At 33.8% G+C, this 23732-nt stretch overlaps 1 protein-coding gene and 1 long non-coding RNA gene across 2 annotated transcripts; both read left to right on the forward strand.

Moving 5' to 3' along the window:
• The first annotated feature begins 1131 nt into the window (after positions 1-1131).
• On the forward strand, positions 1132-3197 carry LOC114471357 (uncharacterized). The gene is made up of 3 exons (XR_003674962.1): positions 1132-2461; positions 2548-2659; positions 2755-3197. It is a non-coding gene; the product is annotated as an uncharacterized LOC114471357 (long non-coding RNA).
• Positions 3198-4257: 1060 nt separating this feature from the next.
• p2rx3b (purinergic receptor P2X, ligand-gated ion channel, 3b) lies at positions 4258-22554 on the forward strand. Its single transcript, XM_028460081.1, has 12 exons — positions 4258-4540; positions 5522-5657; positions 6566-6637; positions 7030-7099; positions 8001-8094; positions 8168-8245; positions 8341-8482; positions 11802-11935; positions 14083-14176; positions 14827-14892; positions 19239-19316; positions 21801-22554. The coding sequence occupies exons 1-12, from the start codon at positions 4419-4421 to the stop codon at positions 21915-21917; spliced, it is 1203 nt and encodes a 400-aa protein (XP_028315882.1). The 5' UTR covers positions 4258-4418; the 3' UTR covers positions 21918-22554.
• Positions 22555-23732: the final 1178 nt, after the last annotated feature.

Raw genomic sequence — 23732 nt, forward strand, 5'->3', positions numbered from 1 at the left:
TTGACTGTAAACTGAGGACAGAATGAGAAAAGCCTTCATAATTTCTTACCTTTTCACATTTTCATTCACTTGACACATTATTTAATGGTGATTAATCTGGAGAAACCTCTGATTAATGGAATTAAAAATTCTAATGGTTTGAGTCACAGGATGACCACAAAGCCAACTATGCTTCCTGTGTCTGTAGATTAAACATGACTAGGCCTAAAAGTCAAAATCATATACACAAACATCCTGGTGAATGGTGAAAACCCTGACGAACACTATGCAGAAGTGCAAATTGTACCCAGAAGGTGTCTGCTCACACATTGTCTGCACTTTTAGCAGTTAAAAAAAAAAACCCCACAGGCAAGGCACGGGTGGTGGTTCACCACCAGCTGAGGACAAAGTCTTGGCATTAAATAGAGACAGGCCTGTGATGGAGGGGAACCCTGGGGGAGCAGAGTCAAATACAAGTTCCTCCCAAGATGTCGCCCTCCTCATACAACGTACATTCTTCCATATTTACATGAGACCTAACCAACCATTCAAATCCAATCCATTTGGACTCTCAGACTTTTGTGTAACTTGCAGTGTCTGGCAACACCATCAATTTGTTGGAGCCACCAACGCCAGATGATGATCCAGTGAGAACTCCATCAGAGGGAGCTGCAGGCCTGGCATGTGTAGTCTACTAGCTTTAATATGAATCCCATTACATGTGATAGGATGAAGCACCAGTGGAGCTGGAGGAGGAGGAGCAGAAGATGATAACTTTGATGAGGAGACTCTATTGATTCAAGAAGGTTTGAGGTATCATGTAAAACTTGTGGAAGTTCTCATTCAGTCTGTAATGATGAAAAGTCATCATGTGGCGCTCACACAAAATGTCATTTCTGTAACAGGATGGTGTCCAGCAGGGGTCCCCAACTCCAGTCCTCGAGGGCCGGATTCCTGAGACTTTTAGATGTGTCCGTGCTCCATCACACCTGAATCTAATGAATGGCTCGTTATCATTGCTTCTGCACAGCTTGATGACGACACGTTGGTTTCAACCATGTGTGTTGGAACAGGGACACATCTAAAAGTCTCAGGAATCCAGCCCTCGAGGACTGGAGTTGGGGACCCCTGGTGTACAGGGTGAAAGCCAGCCTGGCAAAATAGTGAGTATTAATGGAAGGATATTCTCATTATGCAAAATTCCCGTTGTGCTAATTGTCATGTGATCACAGACCGTAAGACACTCTATGCAACACATCTAAAGAGGAAAGTTCAACTATCAGAGGTCAACATTAAATATAAAAATAGATAGATGGCAGACCCTCAGTGGAGTCTGACATTAAAAGGACACTTTGAAAATTAAATCTTGAAATAAAATAAAAGCTAGCGGGAGGTGAGTTATGCCTTCAATGCACACTGTATGCTGACTGTAACACAATTTATTTATAATTATTATGTATTCTCCTTTCATCCACAGCTACTAGAAGATGAACAACGTAAATAAAAGTTGACATGACATTTTGGTGTTTGCTTGTTTAATGTATGCACAGTTAGGGTTACCGTAGAGATGAGACGTAAATCAGACTGTGGAATTGCCATCTGTTATCGTACCTAAGTGCTATGATTGGTTAGAAGTCACACACTAATGATCAACTGTATTATTAAGACTAGAAGAAATGTACATAATGTACCCAAACATATCAAAATACTTTATGACACAAATTGAGTAGTCAGAGGGAACATTTTAATCGTTCTTTAAGGTAGTAGGTATCATGATTAAATAACCATTTGTAGCTTGTGAGGCTACAAAGGTGTTCCTCATGACGTCAAGCGATCCAATGGCCAATAAAAAGGCCCAAAATCACGTGTTCCTTCCTGCTCTAACAATGGCGTGCCCATTTCTGGAAGAGACCATTGATGAGGAAGCACTCGTGCTCAGGAGAGCCTTCAGGCAGGAGAGGGTCTTCAGGGCCAGGTCAGACCCATTGGCCTTCACTGACGACTACCTGTATGAAAGGTATAGATTTTCAGTAGATGGCATCTGGTACCTTTGCAGACTGTTGGGTCTCAGGCTACAACACCAAACACACACCTTAGTGTTACACAAATGGTGTGTGTGGTCTTGTGCTTTTTTTACAAGTGGAGGTTTTCTGTACTTTGTGGAGATGCAGAACATTTGAACAAGGCCACAATTTGCCGCAGTGTGTATGTGGTCATTAAGTGGTTGCTAGGTGACTTTATGTCCTTCCCTGGCCACAGGAGACTCTGGCACATCAAGGAGGATTTTTATTGGATTGCAGGTAAAAGACATTACAAATTACATGACAAGTGTTAACAGTCATAGTAGGATACTCACTGTGTTACAGGTTTCCCCTATGCCACTGGCACGATTGACTGCACCCACATAAAAATAAAATCCCCCTCAGGTGCCCATGAGGGAGATTTTATTACCAGGAAATCCTTTCACATCATTAATGCTCAGGTAAACATGACTTTGATATTTTCAATTAATGAGAACATCTTGTGACGTGCATTGATTGATTGATGTTCAACATCTTACACTTTCAGATGGTCTGCAATGCTGACTTCCTGATTAGTAATGTTGTGGTAAAGTGGCCTGACTAAATCCATGACTCCAGAATCTTTAGGTCCTCTGGCATCTATCAGCGCCTGTCACAAGGTAAGCCACACCCTCTATAAATAACCACTTTTAACATCATGGCTGTGTCAAACATGTCACTCTAAGATTGTGATTATGACATTTTGTATTCAAAGGGGAATTATCTGGTGAACTGCTGGGGGACAGAGGTTGTCTACCACCATCACAGACCCACAGGAAGGACAGCAGACCTACAACAATGCCCACGACCAGGACAAGGGCACGGATTGAAATGACCTTGGGCCTCCTGAAGGAACAGTTCCAGTGTCTGCACCACCTGAGAGTCAGCGCAGACAGGACATGTGACGTTATTGTTGCTGAGCTATCCTCCACAGTGTGGCCTGCATAAGGAAGGAGAGGCTCTCAGAGCGCCAACACACATTGACTGGGACAATCCCGCCATCTTTCCAGTCGATGACAGCGGTCGTCTGGTCAGAGACCAATATGTGTTGAATTATTTCAGTTAAGATCTATTTTATACATTTAAGTTACATATTGCCTGCAATTGCAGAGGAATTTATGTTGTTTTATTGATTTGTCCTACTGTGTTGTAGACAGACCTGCCATTTCTGTTCATTTGTTAAATATGGATTTGTCCTATTATAGTGTGTAGACATACAGGGTGTATTATATAGAGCTCTGATTATGTGTATGTATTGTTGTTATACACTATGACTATGTGCTTTCTATCTTGTAGAGCATGTTTTGAAAGGTGCTGATGTTTACTTGCTTTGATTCATCTTTATTCAATAAAGGAACATCATGTTAATCTTTATATGGGATGTGTATTTTTTATATATATATTAAATTATTTAATAAAAGCAAAATCATTGATCTAAAATGATTGCAATTAATGATCACAAGTGTTTAAATAATGACAGCGGTTGTAGTTAAATGTGATAATGTGTAGTGGGCAGTGGAATGAATATTGGGGTCTATTTGTGGCGACTGCTGACTGAGATAAGATTAGATAAGATTAAACGGATCCTGGAACTTAACTCCACAGAATAAGTCTCCATGGTAACTTACAGTATGTCATAACATATCCCACTCTCCCCCATCCTACTTTTATTCAACCGGATCACGTTTTTTTTGTTGTTGTCCTTTTGTTAATTAAAAAAATAATTATTTTGTGTATTTCTGTTTTTTGTAGATATTTTGAATATTTTCCTGTTGTGTTTGTGTTTAATTGTTTTGTGTATTTTTTATGCTTCTGTGTGCTTTTGTCATATGACAATATTTTCTTTATTTAGTTTTAAAGGATCCTTGATATTCACATTCATAACAGCAGTCGTCATCATTGCAGTGGCATCGTGAGGAGAGCGGTCAGTATCAGTTGCATGGAGCCCTCAAACAGTCTAAATCTAATAGTGGAATAGAAGCGAGTGCCTTTAAAAGGACTCAAATGTTAGGTAATGCATTTGATTTCAAACACACTCAGCTCACATAGACATAATGGACCACGTTAACTCCATTACTGCACAAAATACAGTTACATTTCACTCCAAACCTACTTTTTCTCAGGATGTTCTAGAAAAAGAGTGAGAGAACTCATCTCCACTTATTCAATCATATCTTCATGAACAAAGCTGCAGGAGTTCATTCAAAGACACCTTTAGACGGAGAAGACGTCCAACGTTCTGCTCTTTATTTAACGTTCTTGTTTAAAGAACACTCGTCACTTTCACCAGCTGTTTTTGTATTTAAGGATGTTTTCATTTTAATAACAGATACACGCTTGTTTTCTATATAAATATATTGATCACATATATATGCTAGTATGTGTACCTGTATAACAGACTTTTTGACTTATGAAACAACCAAGTCAGTGGTGGTAAAAAGCTGGACCATTGGAATCATCAACCGTGTTGTTCAACTGCTCATCATCACGTACTTTGTTGGGTGAGTGAGAAAAAAAAACAGTCTTTTCTTTTTGTTCGTTCATTCATTTCTTTCTTAGTTTTTTGGTTCGTTTGTTTATTTGTTTTTCTTTCGCTCGTTCTTTCGTTCCTGTGTTTATTTATTTATTTCTTTAGTTTCTTTCTTTGTTTTGTTTGTTTGGTATGTTTTTTTGTTTCATTCGTTTATTTATTCATTTTTCTTTCTTTCTTTCTTTCTTTCTTTCTTCTTTCTTTCTTTCTTTCTTTCTTTCTTTCTTTCTTTCTTTCTTCTTTCTTTCTTCTTTCTTTCTTTCTTCTTCTTTCTTTCTTTCTTCTTCGTTTGGTATGTTTGTTTGTTTCATTTGTTTATTTATTTGTCTTTCCTTCTTTCTTTCCTTCTTTCCTTCCTAACATTTTCACTACATTTATAAGTTCTATCTGTCATATGTCTATAGATCACACCTTATCACCAGTGTTGTTTCCATCAATCTTAACAGATCATTATTTAATGGTCATTTTTTTGTCCTGTAAACAACAGTTTTTCCCTCACAGTGAATGTAATAAATCTACAGATTTTTTTTATATTTCAGTAAAAATAGCTTTGCTAAATGTTTGCAAACATTGAAGATCCTGAATGTAATTTAATTTATTAAATAAGCAGTGCTTTAGGGTGGGATGATACATTCACTTACGGTACGATAATGGGCTCGTGTTATTGATAGAACACAATGTTTTCAGAAAGGAAAAATAGACCAAAAATGTCAGTTTGGAAAACAATCTTTCATTTGACTTAAACTCTGGACATATTTACTAACTAAATACATGAAATTATAAATAAAAACAAACAATAACAGTCTGGTGTGTAGTTGACATCTTGCGACATTTTAACTGAGATTTCCTGTCGTACGATATCTGTATCATCCCATCTCTACTTACTAGTAATTCTCTAAAGTGGTTAAAAACCATTGTTAGCATCTTAGCATCCCGTGTGTGTGTGCTTTAGGTGGGTTTTTCTCAATGAGAAGGCCTATCAGGTGAGAGACACTGCCATAGAATCGTCGGTAATGACTAAAGTCAAAGGATTTGGGATTTATAACAACAGGGTGATGGATGTTGCTGATTACGTCACTCCGACTCAGGTACAGTAACAGCTGCTCATTTATGTTGTTTTAGTCAAAATAGTTCATAAATTGAATAACTGTCCAGGGTGGAATTTAGAGCATTTTTAGCTCATTACTTTTTATTATTGACTTTATTGAATTATTGCAGTTAAATGTATTAAAATGTAGAAAATTTAGGCCTAGAAAAAGAAAAATATTTAACAAAGTAAAATCATCATGACTAAAGCTGTGCATGTTACAACGTGCACAAACGTCCCTACGTGCACGCAATCAGTGCTAATTTAAAATCTAAATGACATTAAAAGAGGGTTAATTGGCTCGGCTAATACTAGGTTAGTGCTCATGCTAGGATAATGCTAAGTTATGTTAAGATAATGCTAATCATATCTTGTTTTAATCTAATGTTAATAATGTTAATTAATGCTAGCTAATGCTATGCTTCTAGGTTAATGTTAATGCTAGCTAATGGTATGCTAGCTATTTGTATGTGAGCTATGGCTATGCTAGTTAATGTTAATGCTAAGCTAATGTTTGCTAATTATAATGTTATTGCCAGGCTTTTGTTATGCTAATATTTGGTTAATGCTAATGATAGTTAATGCTAGGCCAAGTATAAGCTAATGCTAGGGTAATGCTGAGCTAATGCAAGGTTAATGTTAGTGCTAGTTAATGCTAATTAGTTAATGCTAATGAACTGCCATTATAGTTTAGTTTTATGTAATGCTAGGGTAATGATAAATTAATGCTACGTCAATGCTAGATCAATGCTAAGATAATGATAAAGTTTAACGAATGCTAAGGTAATGCAAATATTTTCATTTGAGTTAATTATTGTTATTTTAGTTTTTGTTCCTGTTTTCAGGGTCGTGGAGAAAATCCTAGAAACAATGAAACAATAACATATTAACAGTGTTTTTCCTCTTCAGGGAGCTTCAGTTTTCTGTATCATCACCAAAATCATCACGACTGATAATCAGGTCCAAGGACACTGTCCAGAGGTCAGCCGATCAAGTGTGTGTGTGTGTGTGTGTGTATATATATATCATAAATATAATAAATAAATAAATATATAAATAAATACAAAGCATGCATAATTGAGGAAACAAATATAAAAATATGGTAACAAAGACATAAAAGTACTTAACTATTTATCTATTAGTTTATGTATTTATTTTTGCAATTTTTTGTTTATGTAAGTATATATTTAGTTATTTATTCATTTGATTCAGCATTTATTTAATTATGTATTTGTAATTGTGTAATTTTTTGTCTGTGCGTGCGTGCATGCGTGCGTGTGTGTGCGTGCGTGCGTGCGTGCGTGCGTGTGCGTGCGTGCGTGCGTGTGTGTGTGCGTGTGTGCGTGTGTGTGTGTGTGTGTGTGTGTGTACAGAGTGAAAAAAGGTTCACGTGTACCCAGGACAGCAACTGTTCAAAGTACGTTAACAAGCCAGGAGATTACGGTAATGTTTCAATATTTTGGTCACAAACTAAAGTTGTGCTTATTCACACAAATAATTCACAATTTATTATTCCAATAGTTTCCTGAGACTTTTCTGCTATACTGTAACTGAATGCAACAAAAATTAGATTTTTTATTTTTTTCAGGATACATAAATCACATAATATTAGGGATGTAATGATTCACTCAACTATTGATACGATTGGATTCACGATACTGGGTTCATGATATGATTCTCTCACCATTTATTTTACAAACTGTAGACAAATGATGACTGAAAAATATTCTTTTTTTTTCTTTTATCTTCCATTGTCAAAAGAATCTCTTGATAAACTATTCGCAACAATTCAATTTAGTTAAAAATAAATTCTGAATGAAATAAATAAAGAAATAGTACAAATGAAGAAGAATTATATTCATTTCAATTCTGGCTCTAGAGTAAACTATGCAAACCTGCATAATCGTTTCTTTTCTTTTTAAATGTGCAACTGAAAATGTATTTTGTTCCTTAACAATTGAACTTTAAAAGAAATCTAATATCAAAGAAATAAAATAAACACACTATGGCTTTCATCCTCTCCTCTCCTGTTCTGTCTTTCAAATCTCTTTCATTTTATTTTGAAGGTGCCAAAATGCTTCCACACTTCTGATTTAAAACACGGTGGTGTGTCCTGAATTTCAAATTCTAAATAGATGACGTCCTCTGCTGTTAAAATTAAATAATAATAACAGATAAATAAATAAATAAAAATACTGTGATTTCATTTCAGAGTATCGATGTGAACCGTGACACCTTTAAATTGATTTTTAACTGCCTCACGATTAATCTGTACATCCATAATTATCAATAATAACTTTAGCTGAATTTTGTGTTTACTTCCTGACTTCTGGACATTGCTCAGGTATTCTAACGGGGAGATGTGTATCTTTCAACACCACAATGAAGATGTGTGAGATTAAAGGGTGGTGTCCTGCTGAAATCGACACAATTAAAACGTAAGTTGAATTAATGCGTGTGTGCACGGGTTTTTAAAATCTGAGCGCCTCACTTTTCTTCCTATGTTCACAGTACACCGATGATGGAAGTGGAAAATTTCACCATCTTCATAAAGAACAGTATTCGCTTCCCAATGTTCAACTACACCAAGTACTGCTAACATTAAGCTACAGTTTAGTTCATAAACCATGAATATATCAGTGTATTAGTAACATTTATCTAAATTGTTCCTGTACTTCCTGCAGAGGAAACTTCCTTCCCACCATCTCTAGTGACTACATAAAAAAGTGTAACTTTGACATGGTCAACAACACCTACTGCCCAATTTTCAAAGTTGGCGACGTTGTCCGATACGCTCAGCAGAACTTTACCAAACTTGCAGACAAGGTAAAGAACAAATGTTTTTACATTTAAATGTTAATGAGTATGCATCTGATAGGATATAGTTATTGTTGACGTCTGAGGGTCATTTTTATTTTTTCCCGTTTTCGTAGTTTTAGTATATCTTAAAGTGAGCAAAAGAGAAACTGCAAGAATGCCGACTTAGTTGAAATACAAAAGGTTTATTCTAAAAAAAAAAAAAAATACAGCATTTTTCTCCAGCTGCTCTGCTTTATATGTTTTACTGAAAACTCCTCTAAGTCATAAAATGAGCTTCTTCCAGTGACGTGTCGTGAGCACTAGGGTTGGGTAGGCACCTTCCAAATCGAGACCACCAATGTCAACACCAATGACAATTTCATATGTTTCTGCTGGCAAGTATTAAGTCAATTCAATTCAGCTTTATTTGTATAGCGCAATTTACAACAAAGTCATCTCAATGCACTTATCAAAATATAAAATTCATAATAAGAAAGAACAAACCCAACAAGATCCACATGAACAGGCATTTATCCATCTAACAAAATCAACATCATAAACACCATTAAAGAAACATTCACTGTAGAAAATACCAACAATGCTCTGACCTTATCTTTGCTGAAGGTCTGGTAACTCAGGTGTTGGTCTCCATCTTTTAAAAGCTGTTGTTTTTCCTCAAAATAAAGTTTCTTTATCGTCTCTAGCGCTGTCATCCTGACTGTAATGTAATCCCGCCCACTAGCTAGAGAACGTAGCAGCTGCGGTCACGTGATATCAATTCACTAATGCACTGTGAACGTACGTATAGCATTTAGCATAGCGCGGTTACGTCCAAAGGCAGCGTAGAGAGCTGCCTTTTTACGTAAATGGTTTTCATCTTGGGGAACTGACTGCACATGCACAAACACATAAAAAATGCTAACGGGAACAGAGGCAGAGCAGCGATGTGCTTTTAGGAGAGGGTGTGGCCTCCTCCTGCCTTACAGCGGTTAGGAAATAGTGATGTTTAGCAATTTGGGCTATGAAAAGCACGAAATGCTGACACTTTCAAACTTTAGGTACTGTAGGCTATCAGAAATGGAAAAATAAATAATTTATAATTATAAATAAAACAAATAATCAAAATATCAATTCTCCCTTGGGTAGGTACTGCCTACCTTGCCTACCCTGACTGCACGTCACTGGCTTCTTCATATTTGGAAACTGTCTATTATAATATTATAGTGTCTCTGCCTATATACTGTATATGGTATTTCATCATACAGAGGTGATGGTCATAATTCATATGGAGCTTTACCCAACCTAACAGATGGAGGGGCACAGATAATTCACCACATGAACCAGGATTGTTAATGAACAGTTGGTTCCAGTTTGAAAGTAAAAGTGAAACCAGTGACACTATGATAACACCAGCCATTGATTATCAATCAAGTGCTTTGGTTTGATCGTAAACCGCTGTCACAGTCTGAGTTTATCTGTGATTATCTATGCACACAGATTACTGTAATGATTTAAAAAATAATGTTTAAAACATCACATCAGTCGACCATTGATAAAAAACAACCAATGATAAAAAAAAATATGATTGTCATGATCAGATTTATATGAATACAACAGCTTATTATTGTAAAGTTACATTAGGTTAACAGTTATTTATTGCAATATATATTATATTTATTTTTTTTGGGAAAATAAATTATACTTTTTCGTATTGAGTTTTATTATAATCATGTTTTTTTTGGAGAATAAACTATTCCTATTTGTATTGACAATGCTGCATGAGACACTATTACTATTCCAACATGTGCTTTATTTTCATCCAAACAGAATACATGTAATAATAATAAAAAAAACTGCATATGCCACATCAATGAACATTAGCTTTGAAATTTAATTTTCAATCTCAGCACGGTGAAACTAGAAAAAATGTATTTTCGCTCATAATTAATCTCAGTACGAACTCAGACCGTGACACCGGCCTTAAAAAGTTACTGATCGTGTTTCCTGCACAAAGAAACAATTTTATTATTTTGTGTGTTCTTGTTGTCGTTTTGTGTAGTTTTTGCTGTATATTTTGTTTTGCCAGTGTACTTGTAGTGAAGTACTTCCTAAACTTCGTCTCATATTGTATTACCTGTTTTGCTGGCATTTTGCGTGTCTTCTGAGTCATTTTCTGTACGTGTTCATGTTTTGTGTTTTTATGTGTTTGTTATTTGTGTCTTTGTTGTCATGTGTTTTTAAGGTCATACCATGTGTTATGTTGGGCTTTTACCTCTAAAAACAGGAGTCTGGCATGAGTTTGAGGTCAATATGTAGTGATTTATGAGAATTAAACCAAAACCACTGAAGTGTGCATAAAATATATTCAGGACTACAGCCTTTATTTAGTCAGGAGAACCACATTGAGATTAATAATCTCTTTTACTGGCAACAGTACGTAAAATAATACTAAAATGTTCTTAAAACAAATGAATAGCGCAGAAGATAAGTACATGAAAAACAATAAAAAGTGCAGCCACAGAGTAAGAGCTTATGAAAGATAAAACTATAAGATCCACCATATAATTAAAAATAAATGAGCTGTTTCCAGGTGCTGTAAAAGGGCCCTTAACTCTCCCAGTGAGACTAATAAATAAATAAATTACAATTATTATGTAATTATGATATCATTGTAATTGAAAAATATGTTGCTTTTGTAATCACAATTGAATTCATTGTAATTGAGTTCAAATAATTCACTTTGTAATTGTAATCAGTATGAAAATTCTATTGAAAATTGTAAAAACCGTCGATTACAATTTTATTAAACGCAAACCTGTGAAACCATGTTACAGTTCTGTCTTACACATACGTAGTTAATAATTATTAAAATATGTTTCTGATCAAGTTTTCACACTACCTGTCACTTCTGTTGAGGTTAATTTTACCATTTTAAAAAACATTTAAAAAATGTTTAAATCTAGGGGTAAACTGACAAAAAAGACTCAGACGCCCACACCAAAAATATTAAAACCAATATTTTCATTGATTAGGAAGTCTAATAAGGTCATCAAGAGATAAGAAACTAATTAGATGACGAATAATATTCTTTTTACTGTATTTTACAACTGATTTAAGACATGAGTCAAACTGACCCGTTAGCATTAGAGATGCTAACAGAAAGCTAACACAATGGGCTTATTTATTAAAGGATCAGTAATTGTAATTGAACTTTAGTATTTGAGAATCTAACTGTAATTGATTTTCATAATACTAATTGTAATTGAAAAATGTATTTGACCTCAAGCCTAGTTCTAAGATGTTATTTGAATGTAGTTTTCCGTTGTTCCTGTATTGATTTGTCCAGGGAGGCATTATTGGAATAAAGATTGGATGGTTATGTGATCTGGACAAATCAGACGACTGCAACCCCTCCTACTCCTTCACCCGTCTAGACGCCATGTCGCAGAAAAACGCCGTCTCACCTGGATATAACTTTAGGTAAGAAGTGAGGTGTGCTGAGGTTCATGGCTGAGGAGGCACTGATGCACACATTTAGAAGCTTAACAACCCCAACAGACCCGCCGGCGGGGGCAGCTCCAGCTTCTGTGACTCTGACGGTTCTGAATGTTGTAAAAAATGAATTAAATCACACATTCTATATCTCTTTGTAATCCTAAGAAACTATAGAAGCTAAAACTGTAGCAAACCCACATTCACAGCACACACACCAGGACATTATGTTCAATGAGGGAAAAGTCGACAACTCGGCAAACTCTGCCTTTTTCTACTGTTTTGAGTCAAAAAATAAACACAGATCTGTATAACAAGAGTCTACGTGAAACTACAGGTTGAGCTGAATCCATTGATTTACAGGTCAGGTATGTTACGTACCAAAACATTATCACAAAATCAGAAAATACACAGTGGAAAAAGTCAGCTATGATGACAAATGGTGTCTTACCTTTGTTGTTTATGATCAAAACTTGCTCCAATGTGCATAAAACTCCATATTTTGATGAATCTAAATTGTGTCGTCAGACAGATACCACCGTTACACACATCTGAGCACTTCTCAGCCAAGAAATCCATCCAATGAGGCTCATAGTGCTCGTGCGTAAAATGGTCAGTCCCTCCTTTAGCTCTGATTGGCCAGTGCTAAAGCCACTCCCACAGTGTTTGATATCACCAATATCTGCAGGCTCTCAGCTTAACAACGCTGTGTCAATCATTCTGATTGGTCAAAGCATTGCTGAATAACATCTATGCGTAACGGCATCAAAAAGTGGAACCAAAAATAGCATTACGCATGGCACAGCAGAAACCTGAATAAAAATAGATATGTGTTTATTTCAAGTCAAAATGTAACACCTAGTGGTCAAACATAAGACTAACAATGATTGGAATAAATTTGCTGACATATTACAGTTACACACTTGTTTCCAAACTTATGGAAAACTTTGGCACAGTTGTGGGAAAGTGTTCTTCTGGCTGAATCTTTTTTTACAAAAACATGCATATCTTTGTCCTAATGTTTATTATTATCACCAAACTTGCGGCAGTTGATATCCATACATTAGTTAAATTATTTCTGCTTTTACAGCCTTCAATATTGAGAAATGGCTTCATATTTGATGTAAATCTCTAGTTTTTTTCTGAGCTACAGATTTCTGTATTTAAAACCTGATTTGTTGTCACTCAGTATCATATATTTCCTAATTTTCACATCATCTGTAACCACTAAGGGTCCTACTTCAATCTGAACAAAAAATTGCCATGTAGGTCATGTAGAAGCTTAGAATAACGTTATTCATTATGGGTATGTGATTTTCAGTGAAAAGTAGCTGGGGCTTAAGAGGTTAAATGTATTACTTGTTTTTTTTTGTTTTTTTAATATAATTTTATGTTTGTAAATGTGTTATTTCCTTGTACTTTTACTGCTTTTGCAATAAAATTTTCCTGCATATATTGTATTTTTTTGCACTGAAATGGTACGAGTTTAAACATTCTGATTATATAAAACATGCCCTTTCCTTTCTTTTGAGGCAGTGTGCTGGATCAAAAGGTCCAAAGATGCTAAGAAAGAAGGTCCGCACAACTGCGTGGTTAGCTCCCAATTTAGTTCTAATTTACACCAAAAACGTGACGTTTTAGGCCCTTCATCTGACATGAGTTGCAGTCTTTAGGCACATCTGTTTTTATAGTGTGCATGATTGAACAGGGTCGTCACTGATACATGTTAGCGTTAGTGAATGGACATTTATCTTGCATATGTGTACATGTCGCCATGTGTACTAACTTTATACACTATAAATACAAATATATACTATATATATATATATATATTTTAAATTACACTAATTACAAATATAACATTCTTAAGATACAATTTTACATTCATGATCATACAAACATCAGGGTACCCATAATGTTGTATGGAAGTATTGTACTTTGTTATGTAGGTGTGTCCTAGACTAATCTTAATATGGTGTAGTGACCACAGTTACAAATACAGAAACAGATACAAAATAAACATGAACACTGCAGTGATGGTCCACCAGAAAAGAGACAACATAACACCGGAGTATAAACACCAGTTATAATAAACTCATGTACTGTTTGCATGTATGATTTCTGCATATCTTTAGGTTTGCCAAATACTATAAGATGGAAAATGGGACGGACTACCGCACTTTGGTCAAAGCCTATGCCATTAGGTTTGATGTTTTGGTGAATGGAAATGTGAGTATTTCATCACTTTTATTGTCAGACTTTGAGTGTGTGAGAAGTAGAATAACAACTTAAGAAAGTGTGATATAATATAGAATAAAAAACATTATTGGTCAAATGAAAAGGTCCATAATCCAAAGAAGTCAGGGATAAAACCCTGAAGAAACTGGGATGTGGATGTGAAGAGAAATCAGGAACACGAGGGTTGATAATCCAGGACAAAGCACCAGTGACCTCCCAGTGTTCAAACACTCCTTAGATAGTGAGGGTAATTAAGGAAATGGGCTTCACCAGTGAGGAAACAGAGAGAAAGAAGTGTCTGCACTTATACACAGACAACATAGGGATGAAATACACAAAAAGGGGCTCTGACCCAAAAACAGAAACAGATAAAAGATAACACATCAGCAGATTAAATGGAGCTAAAGGAGTAAAAAAAAAAAAAAAAAAAAAAAAAACAGAACTTGAATTCGTTTTGTATCAAGAACTTGAAAGTTTAGTGTCCTTATAATAATTTCCAACCTAATATTGTCACCCCATGTCACATTATATAAATTATGAGTACATTTCCTGAAATCAGAAACTCTTTTACAATAATGCATTAATCCAACCACTTTCAAACTCAATTAATAATAATATTAACCCTGTTTTTCTTTTTCCAGGCAGGAAAGTTCAACATGATCCCGACACTTATCAACATGGTGGCAGCTTTCACTTCAGTGGGAGTCGTAAGTTTGTAGTTTTTATCAATGAATTTAATGTTTATTAAAACACATTCCAGTTTTCATAAATAGAAAATTTGTACTAAAGCGATAAATATTATATATACTGTACAGTATAAGCTGTAAAGCATTTTCACTATTGTTGTTATTTTTCTTCTTTATTCACATCTTTATCATTCTTTATATATAGTATATGAAATGAATTACACAGTCTGATTTTACCAATGGGTTCCACAGTGGTCAGAACAATTCTCCTTCATCCTGGCATTTTCAAGAGGATTTATACTGACTCCGAGGATTTATACTGACTCCGAGGATTTATACTGACTCCGAGGATTTATACTGACTCCGAGGATTTATACTGACTCAGTGCATACCTGTCAAGTTTTGGATTTGAAAATAAGGGAAATTTTCTGGCGCCCACTATGAGCCGTCCCACCACCCAACCAAGCTCCAGTATTACTTATATTTTAATATAGATGTACAATAAATCTAAAATACCCACTTATCAACCACTTATTAAATATAATAATGTGATTATAATCTGGTAGGTCGACCTTTATTAACATTAAAATGCTGTGAACATTCCTACTAGGGCTGGTGATATGAACCAAAACTCATCTCAATATATTTTTTCTCTAAATGGTGAAATATGATATAAATCTAGATCATTTTATTAAATAAAGTCTGACCAGGAAAACATTTCTGGGTTAAATTTGCTGATGCTAAATGCTACACAGGGATATTTATTAACAAACAGCTGATCAATATGTGACACTTATTAATCATCTAACTGAGCTTTACATGTTGTTCTGAGAAGTAAAAGCAGTGACTCCTAAAACAAATATTTTGTTTCATATGATTTATTAAATATTGTAGTTTTCTATATCAGCAAAATAGAAAACTCAATACATCATGAATCTCGATATATCGCCCAGCCCTAATTCCTAAATTATTAAACAGCCTAAATAAAAACATAAATGTGTATATGAAGCACATGTGTTTATTTAATAAACTTACAGTTTATATACAAGTCAACACGTTGTATATTTACTGTTAATTTCACATTGTTTGTCTTTAAGTTAAAGATTAACATTTTATTTTATTATATATTTTATTATAATTTCTCATACTCACTCATATGGTTCTCTGGTATTCACTAATGACTTATTAAACACATTTATTACAGACTTTACATTATTTAACACTTTATAAACAGTGTATATTTGTGGAGCTTGTGATTGGATGATTTTTCATGGTGACTTACGTGGTTCCTTCTGCTGTGGTAGACGTTAAAATATCAGTTATTAATCTAACAGAACGTGTAACTGTGTCACATCCTGATGGTCTTTATGAAGATAAACTCTATGTTATATTTTACAATATATTTACACCAGTTCTTTGTTTTATCACCAGAACATCTTCATTCATCATCTCTGTTCTGAGTTATTTCTGGGTTTGTTGCTGATGTCAGCACTAATCTAATCTAAACTAATCTAATCTAATCTAATCTAATCTAATCTATTCTATTCTATTCTAATCTAATCTAATCTAATCTAATCTAATCTAATCTAATCTAATCTAATCTAATCTAATCTAATCTAATCTATTCTATTCTATTCTAATCTAATCTAATCTAATGTAATCTAATCTAAACTAATCTAATCTAATCTATTCTATTCTATTCTATTCTAATCTAATCTAATCTAATGTAATCTAATCTAATCTAATCTAAACTAATCTAATCTAATCTAATCTAATCTAATCTAATCTAATCAATTCTATTCTATTCTATTCTATTCTATTCTATTCTATTCTAATCTAAACTAATCTAATCTAATCTAATCTAATCTAATCTAATCTAATCTATTCTATTCTATTCTATTCTAATCTAATCTAATCTAATGTAATCTAATCTAATCTAATCTAAACTAATCTAATCTAATCTAATCTAATCTAATCTAATCTAATCTAATCTAATCTAATCAATTCTATTCTATTCTATTCTATTCTATTCTATTCTATTCTATTCTATTCTATTCTAATCTAAACTAATCTAATCTAATCTAATCTAATCTAATCTAATCTAATCTAATCTAATCTAAACTAATCTAATCTAATCTAATCTAATCTAAACTAATCTAATCTAATCTAATCTAATCTAATCTAATCTAAACTAATCTAATCTAATCTATTATAATCTAGTCTAATCTAATCTAATCTAATCTAATCTAAACTAATCTAATCTAATCTAATCTAATCTAATCTAATCTAATCTAATCTAAACTAATCTAATCTAATCTAATCTAATCTAATCTAATCTAAACTAATCTAATCTAATCTATTATAATCTAGTCTAATCTAATCTAATCTAATCTAATCTAAACTAATCTAATCTAATCTAATCTAATCTAAACTAATCTAATCTAATCTATTATAATCTAGTCTAATCTAATCTAATCTAATCTAATCTAAACTAAACTAATCTAATCTAATCTATTATAATCTAGTCTAATCTAATCTAATCTAATCTAATCTAAACTAATCTAATCTAATCTAATCTAATCTAATCTAATCTAATCTAAACTAATCTAATCTAATCTATTATAATCTAGTCTAATCTAATCTAATCTAGTCTAATCTAATCTAATCTAATCTAATCTAATCTAATCTAATCTAATCTAATCTAATCTAATCTAAACTAATCTAATCTAATCTATTATAATCTAGTCTAATCTAATCTAATCTAATCTAATCTAGTCTAATCTAATCTAATCTAATCTAATCTAATCTAATCTAATCTAATCTAATCTAGTCTAATCTAATCTAATCTAATCTAATCTAATCTAATCTAATCTAATCTAATCTAGTCTAATCTAATCTAATCTAATCTAATCTAATCTAATCTAATCTAATCTAATCTAATCTAGTCTAATCTAATCTAATCTAATCTAATCTAATCTAATCTAGTCTAATCTAATCTAATCTAATCTAATCTAATCTAATCTAATCTAATCTATTATAATCTAGTCTAATCTAATCTAATCTAATCTAATCTAATCTAATCTAATCTAGTCTAATCTAATCTAATCTAGTCTAATCTAATCTAGTCTAATCTAATCTAATCTAATCTAATCTAATCTAATCTAGTCTAATCTAATCTAATCTAATCTAATCTAGTCTAATCTAATCTAATCTAATCTAATCTAATCTAATCTAATCTAATCTAATGTAATCTAATCTAATCTAATCTAATCTAATCTAAACTAATCTAATCTAATCTATTATAATCTAGTCTAATCTAATCTAATCTAATCTAATCTAAACTAATCTAATCTAATCTAATCTAATCTAATCTAATCTAATCTAATCTAATCTAATCTAATCTAATCTAATCTAATCTAATCTAATCTAATCTAATCTAATCTAATCTAATCTAATCTAATCTAATCTAATCTAATCTAATCTAATCTAATCTAATCTAATCTAATCTAATCTAATCTAATCTAATCTATTATAATCTAGTCTAATCTAATCTAATCTAATCTAATCTAATCTAGTCTAATCTAATCTAATCTAATCTAATCTAATCTAATCTAATCTAATCTAATCTAATCTAATCTAATCTAATCTAATCTAATCTAATCTAATCTAAACTAATCTAATCTAATCTATTATAATCTAGTCTAATCTAATCTAATCTAATCTAATCTAATCTAGTCTAATCTAATCTAGTCTAATCTAATCTAATCTAATCTAATCTAATCTAATCTAATCTAAACTAATCTAATCTAATCTAATCTAATCTAATCTAATCTAATCTAATCTAATCTAATCTAATCTAATCTAATCTAATCTAATCTAATCTAACTGTCACTCAGACCATTTCAGGTTTCAGTTCTCGTGAAGCTAGTGACGACGTTCAGTTTATTAAGACATCTTTTAATTATTATTACATTAAAATACGGGATATTTTAGGGAAAATACTAATACGGGAAGATGGCGGGAAAGAGGAGTAAAATACGGGAGTTTCTCGGCCAAAACGGGATACTTGACAGGTATGACTCTGAGGGGTTGTTTAAAATGATACTGTCAGCAGAATCCCTCAAACAACCCCTCAGAGTCAGTATAACCCTCAGAATTGTTGAACTATTTCAGTATTCTCACATGTATTTTCTCTGTAAATGCAGTTTTTCTACGAAACGTTTGTTTGTTGTGTCTCTGAGGTGAGTTTTATAAGCGTGGGTGTGCTAAAGCTAAAGCTAACATGTAGTCAGATTTTTGTCCATGTTTATAATGTGACGTGGTGAATATTTTACAATCATTTATTTTGCTTCCTGTTCCTGTTTCAGGGCACGGTGCTTTGTGACATCATTCTGCTGAACTTCCTTAAAGGTGCAGAGCAGTACAAGGCCAAGAAATTTGAAGAGGTAAAAAGAACGACATTTCTCTTAGTTTTATATAATAATACTGTATATAAAATGTATATTATATATATATGACTAATCCCTACAGTTTACTACCTCATAATTATGCAACCAAATAAATACTTTCCTCTCTGATAGACTTGTTCTACGACAGGAATATCACTTTGTTTAATACATAGCAGCTCCTTACTCAGATGTAAAGTTAACTTGATCAAACTCAAGGCCCAGGGGCCAAATCTGGCCCTTTACAACCCCAATCCGGCCCGCAGTAGAAAGGAAAAAATGACAGTGAAAAAAACATGAATCATTGTGTAAATTACCAAATAATTCAGTTGTAGATTCCTCAGAACCTCCTATTACACAATTTAAATTACATTTTGAAAAATGTGGCCATCATTTTGAACTTCAGATTGTTGTAAGTCACATGTCAAACTCAAGGCCCGGGGGCCAAATCAGGCCCTTTAGACCATTCAATTTGGCCCACACGAGAAAGTAAAATAAAAACATGAATCATTGTGTAAATTACCAAATAATTCAGTTGTAGATTCCTCTCAGATCTTCTAAAAACTCTGATTCAATAAAACCACAATATATGAAGGGTCTCAAATTTCCTGAAATTATTTCTCAGAATTTTCCAAAATGAAATAAAAAGATTTGCCACAAAATCAATGAAATTTAAAAGATAAAAATTCCTGCAGGGACTGAAATCTGTCAGTTATTGCCTGGATATTATGGGCACCTTACATAATAATAATAATAATAATAATAATAATAATAATAATAATAATAATTATTATTATTATTATTATTATTCTTTTTATTTAAAAGCGCCTTTCAGGCCACCCAAGGACACTTTACAAAAAACAAAACAGTATAATAAAAACTAATAAAATATGCTTTATGTATCATTTATAAGTACAAACTTGGGGAAATTATTGATGAAATTGCTCTTTTTCCCACCTAAAAATCTGCGGCCCACTTAAGACGCCCCTGTTCTGATTACTCTCATTTTTTTCCAACATCCTACAATTTTCCTGAACTTATTCCTCAAAATTTCCTCAAATTAAATAAAAACTGTTCAAATAATCACAGAGATTTAAGATCCTGCAGGGCCTGAAATCTGTCACTTATTGCTTAGACATTGTCACTGCATTATTTACATACTTTAGATATAATTATATGTGAAAGTACAAACTATAGGTCACATGAATGATAAAATTGCTTGTTTTAACGCCTAAAATCTACGGCCCATTGAGATTAAACTGGTTTGTATTTGGCCCCTGAATAAAAATGAGTTTGACACCCCTGGTTTTATCAAAAGTACATCCTTTAAATCACATGTGTCAAACTCAAGGCTCGGGGGCCAAATCCGGCCATTTAAAACATCCCAATCGGCTCTACTGAAAAAACATGAATCATTGATGTAGTTGTGTTTATCTCAGTAGGGTTGCAAAGTCACAATATGTGACAAATTTTCACGAGAACTTATGCTCAGGAATTTTGGCAACATTCAAAAAATATGAACTTTTCATGGGAATTAATTATTAAAATTAAGCAGAAAGTAATTTTACATCACTGTATCAATTTCAAACATAAATACTGTATTGGCATCCACGCAGAAAAATAATACACTTTAAAAACGCAACATTTAAACAGATTTCTTTGGAAGTAGAACTTTAGAATTATTTAAGTGGAATTTCATTAAATATGTCACAAATTCAGTGACACTCTAGAATATTTGCAGGGTTGGCAGTTTTCCCTCTGCTTGTAGAACAAAGTCATTTTTACTCTCACATTGTTGAAAGAAATCCTCATTTTTTCCAAAATCCTCCTCAATCCTCAAATTATTTGACAAGATTTCCTCAAATGAAATTCACTAGTGGCGTGTTCGTAGGAAGTACAGTATGTGTTGATATAGAAAAGTGGGAGGTACAGTAGCTTTTTCATGGATGGTTTACATGGGAACTTTAATTCCACACACACACACACACACACACACACACACACACACACACACACACCTACACACACACCTACACACACACACACCACACACACACACACACACCTACACACACACACACACACACACACACACACACACACACACACACACACACACACACACACACACACCACACACACACACACACACACACACACACACACACACACACACACACACACACACCACACACACACACCTACACACACACCTACACACACACCTACACACACACACACACACACACACACACACACACACACACACACACACACACACACACACACACACACACACACACAGACCTTTTGCTGGGATTTTGTTGCACTAATGTTGAAATTGTTTGATTTCCAACCTCTGTGGCCCTTTTAAGGTCAAACCTGTCCGTATTTTGGCCCCTAAACTAAAATGAGTTTGACACCCCAGCTTTAAATCCTTTGAAGATGAAAGAATAATTGATTTGTCTGTTGTTGTGGTTGCAGGTGTCAGACAGTCCTATGGACACTCACAGTAATGGTCTGTATCAGTCTCAGCTCTCCCTCAGACACAAGATCAAATCTAATGACTTGGGATCATTTTCTATTGAACACTACTGCTGAATGACGTCACTTTTCACACTTTTAGAACTTGATGTGCCTCAGATTTGCTTTTACTGTTGTGGAAAAACTTCTTCTTCTTCTTCTTCTTCTTCTTCTTCTTCTTCTTCTTCTTCTTCTTCTTCTTCTTCTTCTTCTTCTTCTTCTTCTTCTTCTTCTTCTTCACTACTATTTTTCTGTGTAAATAATGTGTAACAATTAAAAGCAGCTCCATTAAACTGTAACCCATAATATTTTTTACAGATGTTATAGATGTATTTATTATGCATGTAGTTGTAGTAGCACCAAACATCCAGTAGGAGGGGCATTCGGGCTTCTTCTGTTTCATTGATCATTGCTACACATTAGCTTTGTCTTTCATTTAATAGTAAAGAAGCTGATGAAGTGGTGAGTGCTCATGTTAACAGGAATAGATGTTCTACAGAGTTCTAAAATGACATATTTTGGACATTTGTTTTGAGGGCCGCATGCTGTAGTGCAGTGGTTCTCAACCTTGGGGTCAGGACCCCATTTGCAGTCGCGAGACACTGAGAGGGGGTCGCCACATGCCTTCAAGAACTTAACAATTGAGCCATTTTTTGCTTTTTTTTTTACCCTTTTTCTGTAACTACAACAAACTAGTCATATTTTAACCTGTTTTCATCACCTTTTCTTGCCATATTTTTGCTCCTTTTAATGTATTTTTGCATTTTCTACACTTTTCCATTAAATTTCAATGCATTTTCTGCACAATTTCCCCCTCTTTAAAGACATGTTCAGCACTTATAAACCCTTTCCTCATCACATATGTTGACCCATTATTGTCACTTTTAACCTCTTTTCACCATATTTCATGATCATTTTTGCCAATTTAACCACATTCCAAATCTGTCATGCCAGTTTAAACTAATAGTTTCAATATTGACACTTTGAACCCTTTTTACCACTTTTCCTGTCAGTTTTTGTTCACTTTAATTTGCAACTTTTAACCAATTTCTGTGGTTTTTAAAATCCCATTTCATCACTTTTTTCCACCATTTTTGGTCATTTTGAACCTATTTTATTAGTGATTAAAACAATGATTTCCATCTTACTGACTTTATGGATGGACCCCAAAAATCTCTCCCCTTTATTCCCCCTTATAGATGGTCTTGTCTCCACATGACTGTTCTTCAATGTTCATGTCTGTGTTCAACCACCTTCAGCTACAGTGGGGGTCCCCGCTCTCTGGGACTTTTATTTTGGAGGGTCCCCGCTCTCTGGGACCTTTATTTTGGAGGTCACGGCCTGATAAAGGTTGAGAACCACTGCTTTAAACCATTCCAGTGCACTTTCACGTTTTGTGTGAAAACTCAAAGATGTAATAAAAGTGTCTTTGATAAACGTGTGTGTGATGTTTGCTTTAAATAAATGAAATGAAAATCAAGTGATGGCTTTATAATCAGTCTAATGAAACAAACATGCCTTTGTTTTACCCTGTGGTAAAGGTTACAGCTTTAGGCTTATGTTACCATGACAACAAGCACCATGGAACAGAGCGTAAACGCCTTTAATTATCCATCGTCTTTAATGTGGCGTCATCTAAACCCTTTATATCTATAATACTTGTGCTACGCTGAGTGGTTTGATCATTACACTGTGATGTTAGTGAGTTTATTATTTTAAACGTGTCACTGATTCATTAAATGCACCGCATCCTGGTTTTATTGTCACTTCTTTTTTTGAATCACAGCACAATGAAATGTTTAACGTCTGTCGAACAAACAAAACCTTTGTTTCACAGACAAGCAACTTTTATCACAGCAGGGCAACAAACATGCTATTTCTTTTTCTCTGAGG

Source organism: Gouania willdenowi, chromosome 1 (assembly GCF_900634775.1).
Source record: "Gouania willdenowi chromosome 1, fGouWil2.1, whole genome shotgun sequence".
Taxonomy (NCBI): domain Eukaryota; kingdom Metazoa; phylum Chordata; class Actinopteri; order Blenniiformes; family Gobiesocidae; genus Gouania; species Gouania willdenowi.